Source organism: Ammospiza caudacuta, chromosome 7, assembly GCF_027887145.1.
Source record: "Ammospiza caudacuta isolate bAmmCau1 chromosome 7, bAmmCau1.pri, whole genome shotgun sequence".
NCBI lineage: Eukaryota > Metazoa > Chordata > Aves > Passeriformes > Passerellidae > Ammospiza > Ammospiza caudacuta.
Window position 1 is genome coordinate 805,705 of NC_080599.1, and position 15,440 is coordinate 821,144.

General features: G+C 48.6%; 2 protein-coding genes and 1 pseudogene across 2 annotated transcripts in view; 1 reads left to right on the forward strand and 2 right to left on the reverse strand.

Annotated features, from left to right (window-relative positions):
• The window catches only part of LOC131560141 (zinc finger protein 850-like), an 886,257-nt pseudogene that overhangs the window by 479,171 nt on the left and 391,646 nt on the right, over nt 1-15,440 (reverse strand).
• LOC131559794 (zinc finger protein 883-like) overlaps nt 1-15,440 on the forward strand; it is a 123,094-nt gene that overhangs the window by 7,496 nt on the left and 100,158 nt on the right. Inside the window, exon 3 of the mRNA XM_058808272.1 lies at nt 13,279-13,286. Within this exon, the coding sequence (XP_058664255.1) occupies nt 13,279-13,286 (8 nt within the window). The remainder of the gene's footprint in view (nt 1-13,278; nt 13,287-15,440) is intronic.
• Nucleotides 5,213-6,145, reverse strand: LOC131560128 (olfactory receptor 14A16-like). Its single transcript, XM_058808798.1, has one exon. The coding sequence runs from the start codon at nt 6,143-6,145 to the stop codon at nt 5,213-5,215; it is 933 nt and encodes a 310-aa protein (XP_058664781.1).

Genomic DNA, 15,440 nt, shown 5'->3' on the forward strand with positions numbered 1-15,440 from the left:
TGCTAACACTACCATATTATCATATTATTGGAATTACATGTTCTAACAGTATTTTAGTTACTGTTTGAACTGTAGCCTGACCTACTGGAAATTCTTCAACCCACTGAGTTAGTCGATCTATTATAACTAACAAATATTTCCACCAACCCACTTTAGGCAATTCTATAAAATCAACCTGGATCTTTTCAAATAGCCTGAAGGCTGTTTTGCATCCTCCAGAGGGAGGGCTTCTTAACGCTTTCTTATTTACCTTTTGACAGGTGAGACACCCCTGGGTAATTTGCTCTCCAATTTCAAATATCCTTATACACCCATAAATTTTAAAAAGTGATCACAAAAGGCTCTTGTTCCCCAGTGTGTCTGTCTATGCAAGTTATCTAAGATCTAATGTGCCACTGGTTTTGGCATCATAATCTTGCCATCAGGAAAAACTCACTTTCCCTCCTTAAATGTTACTCCTCATTTCCTTATAGCTGCCAGTTCTTCTAGTGGAAGGGAAAGTGTCTCTTGCTGAATTTCTATGTTTTGTTAGGTGATGATTTCAGTATCTCCCTTTCTTAAGGTCGTTCTTCTTTTGCTTCTTCATCAGCCAAATTATTTCTCGGACTCTAATATCCCTCCCTCTCTGGTGTCCCTTTACATGAACTACTGCTATTTTCTTTGAGCCTTTTAAAGCTTCAAGTATCTGAATTATTAATTCCCCGTTTACTAACCCTTTCCCTTGAGTGTTTATAAGTCTTCTTTCCTTCCAAATTTTTCTAAAAGTATGTACTACACTAAAAGCATATTTGGAGTCTGTATAAATAGTCCCTTCTTGCCCTTTTAGTATTAATAATGCACAAAGTAATGCATAAAATTCACAGGCTTGTGCTGACCAGGAGGGACTAAGGGGACCAGACTCCTTTACCCTAAATTTTTTCCCACTTCACCTGAACGCCAACCCCTGTCATTAATTTCTAGATTATCTTCTTCAGTTAAAGAATAAATTTTAAGTTTTCCTTCACAGGGTTTTATCCGCAAATTCAAGGCTATTATTAAATCTCTGCCTAACAAATTATTCTCGGCCTCTGGTATCAACAATAAATCATTTACTCCAAATTTGTCATCTGTTTCAATTTGCACTCCTTTTATTACAGGGAAAGCCTCTCCCATAATTCCAATTACTGAAACTCACTCATGACATATCTCCCTGGGGTAATTTTGTCACTGTCAACCAAGAAACTCCTGTATTGACTAAAAATATAACTTCTTCACTCTGAGGACCTATTTTTAGCTTTATTATCAAGGGCTCTTTTGGTTGTATTTAGGTCCTCTTCATTAAACAAAACTCCTGACCTCTCTGATTCTCCTGAGAAGTTTTCTCATCTTGCTGTTTCTTTCTGCAATTTTTTTGCAGTTGCCCCTTTTTATGACAATAAAAACAGGTGTGTCCCGCACCATTCAAAGTGAGTCAAGAAATTTTTAAGTGTCTTTTCTTGTGGCGGGAAAAATGCACAGGTCCTGTGTTCCTAAAAATAGATCCTGACATCGGCTGTTTGTTTTTCTGTATTCAAAGCTGCCTGCATTTCGTGAACTGCTGCCACCAAAATTCTGGCATCTGCTTTCTGCTTTTCCTCATCTCTGTTCACATACACCCTTTGTGCTTCTCTCAGTAACTCTTGAAGTCCCCTGTCCTGCCAGTCTTCTAATTTTTCCAGATTTTTCCTGATGTCACTGCAAGACCTGGTCACAAACTGAATTTTTAACAGAACCTGCCCTACTGCAGTATCAGTATCTATACCTGAATATAATTGCAAGTCTCTTTTTAATCTTTTTAACCATTTTGCTGGGGACTCATATTTTTTCTGATGCTCACTCAAAGCTTTTCCTATATTATGTCCCTTAGGCACTGCCCTCTGAATTTCTTGATTTTCTTCCCTTCGGGATTCCCATTCATCCCAAAACTGTATTATCATCCCCAGTGGGCTGTCCTGAGGAATGCTCCCCCCCTGAGAACCCCCCTCACGGTTCCCAGATCCCTCAAACAACTGCGAATTTTTCACACAATCCACAGCCCCTGGGTCAAGGAACTTACTCTTTCCCTGAACCATTTCTGGCGGCAACAAACTAAAAAATCCCCGGTACCAGGAGAGTCTTAGTTTCCCACACTCACCTCGTGGCTCAACTTCCTCACTTACTACTCTGTCACACTGCCTTTTCAATCTACCTGTTCCACTCCTATCTCTCCCTCTGCAATCTACTTGTTCCACTCCTATCTCTCCCTCTTTCTCAATCTATTAGCCCCGTCCTCTCACCATCTCATCACATACAAAATTGCCTGCTACCAACCCCTCCAAGGAAATTGAACCTATTAATTCACTCTCTTTCTCAGTCTCCCTACTGAGTAAATCCCTCCTGCCCAAAGACCTTCCTACAGGTTCCTGGACCAGGGATCCCCTCCTTCCCCTTGGGTCAAACCCTCCCGGGGTCCCCACTCATTCATTTTTCTTTCACTTCCCTCCTTTTCTGGCTGACCTCTCCCCAGCCCAGCCCAGCCGGCTCTGGCCCCACAGCTCTGCTCAGGCCAGGCTGCTCTGGGCACTGCGCTATGGCCTCAGCCCCTGGCAAGGGCACAGCAGCAGCTGCAGCTGCCACAGGACTCAGCCCCAGCCATGGGGGAAGGTGCTTGGCCAAGGCCAAAGGAGGCTCCCTGGCTGCCCTGCTCCCCTCGGGCTGAGGTGCTGAGAGCTCTGCAGCCCCTGCTGCCATCCCATCTGCCCAGGGCAGCACAAGAGCCCCAGCCTTGGGGCCCTCAAGAGCTGCTCCTGCTCCAGGCCCAGGGCCCATGCCAAAGCTGGGGCAGCCACAAAGCTGTGCCCATTTCTGTTCATTTCTGCTCTGATGAGGATGGATCCTCAGCCACTTGGAGGTTGCTGATGAATTTAATTACTCCAGTGGCCGCTTCTTTCTTGAGCTCTTAAATTCAGGAATTCAGTGAGAAAAGCACATAAATATTTGTTCAAAACACCTGAACATGAGAAGTCCCTAGGAATAATTTGTTTTCAATTCTCTTATGGTTAATTATGCACATTCCAGAAGTATATTGAGAGTCAATATATGGTATTGAAAACAAAACGGAAAAAATTGTTTTGTCCTGTTTTTTTTTTCCTGTTTATAGATAGATTTTCAGCAATGAGCAATTGATTTTGACCCCCTGCACCTTTTAATGCAGTTTGAACATATATGAAAATCAAGACCCTTCATGGCTGACAATCAATTAGACCTTATCCCCACTCCCTCCCCACCATTTCTCTCATCAGACTCCTGACACTCCTATGGATCAGGAATGGTGTGGCCAGCAGGAGCAGGGCAGGGATTCTTCCCCTGTGCTCAGCACTGCTTGGGAAGCATCTTGAGTGCTGTGTCCAGTTCTGGGCCCCCAGTTTAGGAAGGACATGGAGGGGCTGGAGTGTGTCAAGAGAAGGGCAACAAGGCTGGTGAGGGGTCTGCAAAACAAGTCCTGTGAGGAGTGGCTGAGGGAGCTCAGGTTGTTTATCCTGGAGAAGAGGAGGCTCAGGGGACACAAGGTGGTATCAGGGCACAGATTGGACTTGATGATCTCTAAGGTCTTTTAAGACCTTGTTGATTCTGCGATTCTCTGAAACCACCCTTGGAGCAGTTGCAGGATGAGCCCTGGGCCTCCTCTTCAGGAGCTCCAGCAGCCCAGGTCCCTCAGCTTCTCCTGCCAGCCCCAAAGCCCATCCTGTCAGTCCTGCAGAGCCTCTGCAGCTCCTCCTCATTGCCCAGAACAGGGAGCCCCAGAGCCAGACACAGCAGCCCAGATGTGCTCCCCTGGCCTGGGGTGACTCTGGCAAGGGAGCAGCACCAGACACTGCAGGAACCTGCAGACAATTCCTGCAGCACTTGTAGGATGATCCTGCTGCCCAAGGGACGTTCCCATGGTGCCAAGTCAGGAACTGCAATGGGGAGTGGGGCGAGAGAGGAAAGGGCAAACAGGGATGGGCTGTTTGCAGGGGAGGGAACAGGGGTGGGCAAGAGGAAGAAATCTGGATCAGGAAAAAAGAACGAAAGCACAGCTGAAGGAAAGGAAATGCTCAGGGCAGTTTGGGGGTGGCTGCCAGGCAGCCCTGGCTCTGAGCAACAGCATCTGCAGTGGGACAGAAAACTCCCAGCTGATGGGAACAAACTTTCTGGCTGACTGCAGAGGCCAGGACAAAGCTGAGTAGTTTCCCTGGTGTCCCCCAGCCCTTGCTGGCCCCAGGGGCTGATGGCATTTGTGCTCCCTCAGGTTCATGTCCCCACAGCAACAGCATGGGGGTCTCCCCCTGCTCTGTTCAATGCAAACAGGGGCTCCTGAGCCAGTGCTGCTGTGTCTGTGCCTGCAAGGATGGGGCACCTGTGTGAGCTGGGGGAGAGGCCAGAGCTGCAGAGGGGGGCTGTTGTTGGCAGCTCCATGAGGATGCTCTGGGACGCTGCCCTGGGCTGTCCAGCACACTGGGGATGGATCAGCCCCTGCTCTGCTGCTCCTTCCCGTATGCCCCAGGGCCCTTGCAGAGCCCCAGCCATGCTGTTTGCCCCCAGCCTGCCCATGGCCATCCTGGGGCTGCTCACGGGGGTTTTCTGTGCTGAGCATTGGCCTGGCCATGTTCTTGAGAGAGCCTGGGCAAGGAGCCTGGAGCCCCCAGGCCCTGGGCTGAGGCGTCAGTGCTGCCCCAGCAGTGCCCATGGCCTGTCCCTGCTGCAGCCCCGGCACTGCCACCCCCAGGACTGTGCCCGGCCCTGAGAGCACTCAGGCCCTGCAGCAACACCAGGGCCACCAGGGCAGTGGGGCAGGGCCATGGCAGCAGCACTGGCAACACCAAGTGCAGCTGGGCACAGCTGCTGGGCCAGCACTGATCTGGCCCCAGCTCTGCACACAGACATTGCTGCTGCAGCTCCAGAGAAGGAAAAAAAGGGGATCTCCCTTGAAAACTGCTGGGAGATACTTTAGTTCACTTGAAGCCACCGAGAGTGCAGCACCTCATTGACACAGTCTATGACCACAGCAAAGGTGGAAAGAAACAAATATAGAAATGGCACAAACAATGGCATTTATTTCTGGACAATCTTAAAAAACTAAAACAAAAGAAAAAGACAACACATAAAGCACCAAACCTAACTACTATCCAAGACAACTTGAATTGCAAGTGTATTGCAGAACATGACCAGCAGTTTAGGGTTTCTTAAACCATCCAGTCATCAGTGTCCACACTGCAGCCTTGAGCTCCTGGTTCCTCAGGCTGTAGATGAGGGGGTTCAGGGCTGGAGGCACCACCGAGTACAGAACTGACAGGGCAAGATCCAGGGAAGGAGAGGAGATGGAGGGCGGCTTCAAGTAGGCAAATGTGCCAGTACTGAAAAACAGGGAGACCACAGACAGGTGAGGGAGGCAGGTAGAAAAGGCTTTGTGCCGTCCTTGCTCAGAGGGGATCCTCAGCACAGCTCTGAAGATCTGAACATAGGAGAAAACCATGAACACAAAACAACACAATGATAAACTGGCAGTAACCACAATGAGCCCAATTTTCCTGAGGTAAGACTTGGAGCAGGAGAGCTTGAGGATGTGGGGCATTTCACAGAAGAACTGGCCCAAGGCATTGCCATGGCACAGGGGCAGGGAAAATGTATTGGCTGTGTGCAGCAGAGCAATGAGAAAGCCACTGGCCCAGGCAGCTGCTGCCATGTGGGCACAAGCTCTGCTGCCCAGGAGGGTCCCGTAGTGCAGGGGTTTGCAGATGGATACGTAGCGGTCGTAGCACATGACGGTCAGGAGGGAAACCTCTGCTGAAAAGAAAAAGACAAACAGAAACACCTGAGCAGCACATCCTGAGTAGGAGATGTCCCTGGTGTCCCAGAGGGAATTGTGCATGGCTTTGGGGACAGTGGTGCAGATGGAGCCCAGGTCGCTGAGGGCCAGGTTGAGCAGGAAGAAGAACATGGGCGTGTGCAGGTGGTGGCCGCAGGCTATGGCACTGATGATGAGGCCGTTGCCCAGGAGGGCAGCCAGGGAGATGCCCAGCAAGAGGCAGAAGTGCAGGAGCTGCAGCTGCCGTGTGTCTGCCAATGCCAGCAGGAGGAAGTGGCTGATGGAGCTGCTGTTGGACATTTTCTGTCTCCAGACATTGGAACCTTTTGAAGAAGGAATTAGAGTGGTAATTGAGGGGAGATTTCTCACAGAAAATCAAAGTTGTTTCTCATAGACCCTTTCCTGCCACTAAACACCTCCCCCTGTCCATGTCTAGGAGATCTTCCTTCAACTTTTGTTGCTAGAGCCCCGATTGCTGCTGGCCAATGTTGTGTGAGGAGCTGGACCTTGACGTGCAGGACACCTGGGAATCAGCCCTGACTCCCAGTCAGTGCAGGAGAACAGTGAGGGCAGAGGCCAGTCCTGTGTTAGGACTTGGATAAAGAATATTCTCCTATGGCAGAGGAGCTGCCTGGGTGATGGGATGGGGAATGCAAGAGGCAGAACGCGAGATTCTGCGGCACTGTGGAAGAACAGAGTCCAGAGAGGCAGGAGGATTGTCTGAGGCTTAGTGCAGAATGAGGGGAGCTGCTCTGTCCCTCTCTCCTGTTCCAGCTGCCCTGGACTTGCACCTTTCTGAGATCCACTCCTCTGTTACCCTGGACAGCCAGGAGACACAGCTGAGAGCAGAGGGATCCCTGGCACACAAAGTGGCTCCTGCCTTTCCCAGAGTCAGGAGAGTGGGCTCATTGCCAGCCTCCCAGGCTGCCCTGCCCAGAGCTGCCCGGGCACAGGGAGCTGGGACACCCCATTGCTGTGCTCAGCCTGCACAGGAGAAGCCCAAGGGCTGGGCCTGGCCCTGCCGCTGGAACTGCCATTGCAGAGAGCCCCTCAGCAATGCCAGCAGCACCTGGGCAAGGCAAGGAGAGAGAGAGAGCCGGGCCTGAGGAAAAGCCGTTCCCTGGCCAGCCCTGCCCAGCCCCTGCCAGGCAGCAGCAGGGCAGGACAGTGGCCCTCAGGCCCTGGTCAGCAGGGAATGGGCACATGGCCGCAGAGATGCCTTTCATCTCTGGGGCTGCTCTGGCCGCCCAGGAGGGACTGAGGGCCCTGAGCCCCCGGGCTGAGGGCTGTGCTGGCTGCGAGGGGACACAAGAGCTGTGCTGCTCAGGGCAGTGTCTGCCCTGCAGGGCAGGCCCAGCAGGTGCCACATCTGCCCTGCAGCAGGGCTTCCCGCAGCACTGCCGCCCTCCCTCCCTGCCCACAGCTCTGCTGCTGGAGCTGTCCCAGCCCCAGCTGCTCCTGTGGCCCCAGGCTCCTTCTCTGCCGGAGCTGCCAGAGCCCAGCCCAGCCCCTGGGCCAGCTCTGCCCTGCAGCTGCTGGGCCCTGCAGGGATTAAAGAACAGCTCCCCCAGCCTGGGCACCATGGAAAGGTGATGCTGCATGGATCTGGAGGCTGGGCAGGTGCAGACACTTGCTGAGGTTCCCAGGAATCCTCACTGTGATGGTTTAGGAGTCTCAGCCCCTGCTGTGCCCTGCACAGCTGAGTTTCTATTGCCCCCAAACTGAGCCAGGCAAAAATGGGAGCACAGATTCTGGAAAGCAGAGACCCAAGCAGGAAACTCCTGCCCTAAATGAGTTCATGAAAAGTCCCCTCAGAAATGAGCTGGGCATGAGCTGCATCTCAGAGCAGCCCTGGCTGCAGCCCCAGCTTCACCCCCTGCAGCCGTCCCTGGCAGCAGGAGCCATCTTGCCCTGTCCCTCTGACGGTGCCCCTGGCAGCCCCGCTCTGCAACACATCCTCCTCCTCCTCCTCCTCTGCCACAGAAAACTCACCACGTAGAGGATTGTGGAGATGTTTCCCCAAGTGAAGTCTCAGCTCAATGTCTTCCTAATCCTGATTGCCTTCAGCCTGTCTCTGTCTGGCTCCTGTCCCCTCAGTGCCTGCAGACAGAGCCCTCAGCCCTGCTGGACTGGGAGAGGAGCTGGCCCTGGGAAGAGCTGTTCCTTTAAAGCTCAGCAGCACAGACACAGCACAAGGACTTTAATGAGCCTCTAGGGGATTTGGTGTTGTTTACTTCAGACTCAGTGCCTAAGAGGGTGTTCATAAAACTTCTCAAGAACTCAAAATTAAATTGAAACTCTGAAGTTTCTTGAAGTTTTAATGGGTCTCACTGAGAGACCCGACTGAGAAAGTGTCCCCACGTTCCAGTTAGAGCAGAACGCTGGAGGCAGTGATGACAGCTGGGGAAAAACAAGGCAAAGATATCTCTGGTGCTGAGCAAACCTGGATGTGTTTGAGGAATGCCAATGTCCAACGCCTGAGCCCCAGCCCCTGGCCAGGCAGATGCTGTCCCTCCCTCCTTGCTCAGGGCTCTTCCCGGGATGGGCACTGGCATGTGGGGCTGTGCAATGGCAAGGGCAGGAGCATGGGGTGGGCCCTGCCAGGCTGCTGAGCAGGGACAAGGAGGCAACGAGGCCCCAGGCCTGCAAGGGTCACTTGTCTCCCGGGGCCAGCAGCCATGGCCAAAGTGCTGCCCAAGTTGGCTCTGGCAGGGTTGTCTTGCAGCTGCTGCACATGCCTGTGCCCTGTGCAGCCCAGGCTGTCCCACGGTGTCCCTGCCCTGCGCCTCTGTCCCTGCAGGCTCTGGGAACAGGTGCCCCTCTACATTTTGGCCACATACCTTGGCAGATTGAAATGTTGTCCATATGGATGGCTACAGAACACCAAAACATAAATTCTCGTCCTTTTTTTCTGAATATATAGGATCATAAGTCCGTATACTATGCTTTGGTGGTTTTCTTTATAATGAAACTTACCTTTCTGAATAGAAGACTGCCCTTCTTTGTGTGTAATATCTAATACAAAGGTAAAAATAATTAGGAATCATTTTAGGCATTGGAATTCTTGACCATAGCACTCCAGGAAGGCGAATTTAGAATACATGTGTTTTTCAATACAACTACTGTTCTGGAAGCTTGAAACATAACTGAAGAGGACAACTGGGAAGTGACTTTGTCCTGCAGTCTTATGGTGCTTCTTTTTTAAGAAATTCATGCGTGAAATTATAACTAACCTGATGTAATTTTTATTTTTAGAGGAAAAAAGGGATCATTAAGGGTAACTAAGGCGTATCCATAAGACATTCCATAAATCTTTAGATTACTGAGCCCCAAAGGATAAGTTATCATGGTATACCATGATAAAGGTAAGACAGAGTAAAGATCCATTCTGAATTAGGTGAAGTGTCTAAGAAAGGTGAAAAGTCTGTGAGGCCAAAGCTGAAGGAAAAACTCGCATGCTGAGACAGCAAGGAGACAGAGAAAAAAAATCAGAAAAGACCACAAGGTCGATTTGCCCCCGACTTAGAAATTCCTTTGATAAAGAAGAACTGGTGCTAAATGTCACGTGGAATGAATATGTATGAACTTATTGTGAAACTGTATGCATATGCATTTGGAAGGGGGATAAAAGAAGACCCGAGGTCTTCAGAGGTACGCATGCCTTTTTGGGGGACTTGCGTCCGGCGCGCGTCGTAATAAAAGCATAGCGGGCTTTACAGCTTTTACAAAGTTGTGAGGTTTCTTCTTGTCTCTGCAAACATTATGGCGAGCAAGCCAGGAGATCTCTGTCGCCACAGGGGCAGGGGGGATAGACAGACCTCCAAGGCGCGCCCTAGGATTTTTTTTCCTGGTGGGGCTCCACTCGTCTCAACTTGCCACCTGCGAGGACAGACAAGGACCTGCTGGCCTGCGGAGGAAGATACGGTATGTACTGAGGGGCCCCTGGGGGAGGGAAAGGAGAGCAGGGGAGTAAACCACCCAGAGACGTCTGGGTTCAGCTGATGGAGCAGCTGTATTTGAGACAGGGTTCATCGTTCTGATGGAGCGGAACCGCCAGCAGCTCTGGGGTGAGCTGGGTGAACCTGTGTATGTGTGTGTTGGGGGTTCATCGTTCTGATAGAGCAGAACTGCTGATCCCGTGTGTGTTTTGTTTGTGTGTGTGTGTAATGTCCGGACACTGTGTCGCTGTATGGTCAATGCATTGTGTCGTCAGTGCACTGTGTTTCTAATTGTGCAAGTGTATAAGTGTATGGTATATAAAAGAGAGTAGATCTACAGGGCCCTACAGTGCGGGGTGGGGGGGAGTCAGTACTACCCGTGTTTGAAGCAGCTGAGTGAGGCCTGAGGCGCCGGCTGCAGCAGGTTGTGGGGGCAGGGAGAGAAGTGCCCCCGTGGAGAAGCGAGTGGAGGAACGACAGTGATTGTGTTTAAATGTAGTGATTTGTGTAGATTTGGTACATTTTTACCGTGAGTATGAGCTCAGAGAGTTCCTTTGCCTTGGATGTTTGGACTTGTTCTCTAGACTGTGTGCTGTTATTCTGATTGTGTCCAGGAAAATTGATGTGAGTAAATGCCGAATTATGGTATGCTGTGTTGTGTTGAGAAAAGTGAGCACTTTGAGAAATATGCCCTTTCCCAGTGATTTTGTGTGGTGATTTTCTTCCGCTGCATTGTGGTAATTTGATTCTCAGATTGTATAGTAGTGTTTGTGGAGATTTTAAGATTTTGTTTGCAACAAGAGTAGCATTTTACATAGGAGAACTATAGTACAGTGATTTATGCTTAACTACGATAAAGCGAGTTAAAGGAATTCCAAGAATTCTCTCCCTCACAGCAATTCAAGCCTTGGCTCTAGTGAATTTGAGATAAAGGGGCGGGGGGGTGCGTGCATCTGTGGGCATATCAGAGTTTCGGCTGTGACTAGCACAGCCTTTTTGCAAAGCAGTAAAACAAGTGTAAGTAGGCACGGTGCTTAATTAGATTGTGCAAGAAGAGAACTAGAAAAGACTGATATTTTTTAAAACAGAGTTTATATAGAAGAGATGAATGAAATGAATTAGTTAATGAGACTTATGAGATTTATGAGACTTCAGCTGGTACTGCAGTAAGTCTGGACTGGAAACAATCTGTAGGGATTTAAAGTTCTCTGTAACAAATAGGATAGCCTGCCTTTGAGGGCAATTTCGGGGAGCCTTTGGTGCATCGAGAGGCTGGCACGCTGCATGAGGTGACGGTGGCTGTCCCCTGGGCACAGGGACAGCTCTGGCTGCCCTGTCTCCCCAGGGAACACGGGAATGACCTGTGGGCAAAAGCTGGATGTGCAAGTATTATTGCAGCGCAGTGTTTGTGAGAAACGCAGGTATTGCTGTTATAATAAGTGTCAGGGCACAAGCCCCGAGTGCAAATTAGAGGTTTCTGATCAGAACCTAAGGTCTTAGAGCTTGTGTGTGGGAATCACATCTGATATCTGCCACCTGGAGCTGTGTGTGTGTAGGAGGAAAACTGAGAAACTACTGTGAAGGTCTGTGAAAAGAGGTTTGTGTGGAAGTGAGATAGGGCAGGGAGAAAGAGATAATGAGAACTGACCAGAGCAAAGATGTTCCTAAATTAGCCCCTTTTAGGAGGGGCTCACTGGGAGAAGGCTGCCAGTAGTAGCAGCTCAGAAAATAAAAAGATTTATAATACTTCATTGCTGTTAGTACTGTTTAAAAATAGGAGGATAAATGGGATAGAGTTTTTGTATGCTGAAATGTCTTTTTGTTTTAAGAAATCACCCAGAATGGCAAAGAGACTGTAAGATCAGACCGCCCTCTGGTCTTGGCCCTTGAAAAAGGAAAACAAGGCAAAGAGAAAGCAAATCAAACATGTTGTTCAGCGTGCAGCATAAGACAGCAACATATGAAATCGGGCAAGGATTATCATGCTGAAATGCAAAGCAATCACAGTTCACAAAATGAGTACATATGATTTACTAAAGGCTCCTCCCAAAGGGAGGAAGGGTAAAGATGACCTCCCCAAAAGGGAAGAATTTTTGTCGACACAAGGGTCATATATTCAGTTTTAATAAAGCTTTAGTACCTGTGGAGAATGTTTATGTTGTAGTGTGGGAATGAACAACAACTGGCCAGTCTGAGAAGGCATACTTGTGCAAACCTTTAAAGTAATATGTGTACTATTTGTACCTAAAAGCTTTTGTACAATTTGCTCAATTTTCTAAACATTCTCAAATGAGAAAGGTTACTCTGGAGGCAAATGATAAAAAGATGTTAGGCTTAACATTAACAGACACCGAAATTAAAGACATTAGTAAGAAGATATTAGAATAAGTAAATAAGTGTTTTCAAGGGTATGGGCCTCTGCTGTACCAGGGAGAGTGAAAGATGCTCCCCCATGAGCATCAAGCTTAAGGAAAGAACGCAACTAGTGAGAACTGAGTAGTACCCTCAAAAAGAAGGTAAGGAAGGAATCAGCCCAATAAGTGATAGAACTGGATTAAGGGCTGTTAATAAGATGACACAGAATTTATACCCTGTGGTAGCAAATCCATATACTTTACTAACTTGTTTAACACCTGAGCTAACCTGGTTCACTGTTTTAGGCCTAAGAGATGCCTTCTTTTGCCTCCCTATCCACGAAGCCAGCCAGAAAATTTTTGCATTCAAACACAGCTCAAATACTCCATGTGCCTGAAGGCTTCAAGATTCCCCACTCTGATTGGAGAACAGCTTGCAAAGACCCAGAGTCCCGGGAAGCTCACAAGAGGAAAGGAGGCTGTTGCAGTACGTGGACGATCTTCTAGTAGCCACTCGGATAAGGGAAGCAGGAGAAGCCTGGACGGTAAGCCTTTTGAATTTCCTAGGACTCCAAGGACGCAGAGTCTCAAAGAAAAAGGCACACGTAGTGAAACAGAAGGTAATCTACCTGGGGTAAGAAGTGAGTGCTGAGCAGCAGACTTTAAGGCAGGGAAGCCATATGCCAAACCCTGAAACCCCAGACAACGAAGGAACTCTGAACCTTCTTAGGCATGGTAGGATAGTGCCAGCTGTGGGTTTATAATTATGGACTGTTCACCAGACCCCTCTATGCTCTTATTGCCAATGGAAACTGAGATCTCCAGTGGACAAAAGACGCCACACGGGCCTTTCGCCAGCTAGAGAGTGCCCTCATGTCAGCTCCAGCTTTGAAACTTCCAGATGTAAGTAAACCATTCTTTCTATTTTTCCATGCAAGGAATTGCCCAGGGAATATTGGCTCAGGACTTGGGCCCATACTGAAGGGCAGTTGCTTACTTCTCTAAGCAACTAGATGCAACAGCCAAAGGATGGCCAGGTTGCCTCAGAGCTGTAGCAGCAGTTGTGCTGAATATTCAAGAGGCACGCAAGGTTACCCTGGGACAAAAATGACTGTGCTAGTGTCCCACACAGTGTCCGCAGCACTGGAAGTAAAGGGTGGCCACTGGCTTTCACCACAGAGGTTTCTGAAATGCCAGGCCATCATGGTAGAGCAAGACGATGTAGAGATAGTGGTGACTAATATTGTCAACCCAGCTTCTTTTCTCAGTGGAATCAAGGAGAAGCAGTACACCATAGTTGCCTAGAGACCATTGAAGCTACCTACTCCAGCGGCCCAGAATTAAGGGACACTCCTCCGGATGATGCAGAGACCTAGTTCACTGACAGGAAAGCGACATTGCAAAGTTCACAGTGACTACCTGCAGAGAGGTAATAGAGTCTGGACCCTTACCAACAGGTACCTCTGCGCAGAAGGCTGAGATAATTGCCCTGACCCGTGCCCTGGAAAGGGCAAAAGGGAGGAGAATAACCATCTACACAGACTCAAGGTATGCACATGGAGCCATCTGGAAGGAGAGGGGACTGCTGACCTCACAGGGAAGGAAGAGACAATCCAGCTGCTGGAAGCAGTTCAGCTACCTGAAAAAGCATATTAAGGCACACCAGAGAGTGAGCTTAAAAATGGAGGAAAGAAATGAGCTGGCGGATGGAGAGGCAAAGAAAGCAGCAAAGGGTGAGGTACAGATTTTCCTCGAAGGTAAGCCATAATACAATAATGCTAATCAAAAGAGACGTACAACTGCAAGGGGTGGGCTACCATTGAAAGAGAGCTAGCAATCTCTTCCCATTTTCGTGGTTACTACTGAAGGAAGGGCACTAGAAAACACACTAGGGCCTAACTACTTAAAAGCCTTTTATAGAGTGTGGCTCCTTTCTCAAAATGACCAAGGCTGCGAGTGATACAGAGTGCATTGAAATGAAGTGTTGACTTTGAAGTAGTAATTTCCACAGGCTTTCTAGAACACACATCTGATTGAAAGAATTGTTGTATCGTTGTCAGGAATTTATATGCCACTATCACTCAGGTGAGCCGACAATGTGATCCTTGCCTCCAGACTAACCCCAAAATACCCCCGGGCCAAAACTCGGTCAGACTGGGAGAGGCCATGGGCCTGTACAGCAGTGGCAAATCAACTTTTCAGAACTCCCAAGGAAAGAGGGGTATCAGTATTTACTGGTATTAATAGAAACATTTTCAGGGTGGCCAGAAACATTCCCCACCAGAACTGTCAAAGCTCAAGAGGTGACCAGATTATTTTTACAAGAAATAATACCACGCTTCAGAGTTCCAGCCACGATATCCTCAGATAAAGAATCACATTTCATTTCCAAAATAGTGCAACAGATTAGTAGCCATCTGGGCATAGATTAGGAACTTCACACCCCATACCACCCCCGATCAAGCGACCAGGTGGAAAGAATGAATAAGACTGGGGCAAGAAGTTAATCTACCCTAGCCCAAGCTCTTCCACTAGCACTATTGCAAATTCAAACTAAAATTTGAGCTAAAGGAATGGTGAGTCCTTTTGGAATGCCTTATAGAAGACCATATAGAATACAAAGGGAATGTCCAGAATGTCCACCTACATGGTGGCATTAAGCAAACAGATCAGAGTACATGTGGCTGGAACTCAGAGCAGGGAGTTAGATAGCCTGGGGATGATGTATATGTTAAGTCACTTTCAGAGAAGACTTCCGAACCACAGTGGCAGAGACCACTGCAAGTACTTCTCACTACCTTCACTGCAATCAAAATCAAGGAGCAGGACGCCTGGATTCATCACTCTCAGGCGAAGAAGGCCCAGAAACCCCTTGAGGAGTGACGCCAGGAAACAATGAACTGAGATTAAAACTTACTCGGGCAAAACGAGTACATTTCGGTCGGGAGTAGCTCATATTTTAGTTTGTAGAATTGTTTTGTGTGTAATCATAACTGAAGTTTTAGAACTTGAGAGTACCTCTATTCAAAGCAATGCTGAATGGCCTTGGTCCCTGGCATTTAATCAGTATACTGGATCCGTAAGAAAACCTTCTGAGATAAAAGATTTAAACGTATCTACTGTAGTAATCCACGAGAATCAGGTATGTGAGGAGCAAGAATGGCAGGAACAGGAACTGTGGACACTTCAAGGAATCTGAGGAGAAGAAATCAAAGTAGGGTGCCAGGTCATCAATAGGGTAGCTTATGAGAGACCAGATGTAATTAGTGTCTGAACCTCCCCTGGTGTATATGAACACCAGAA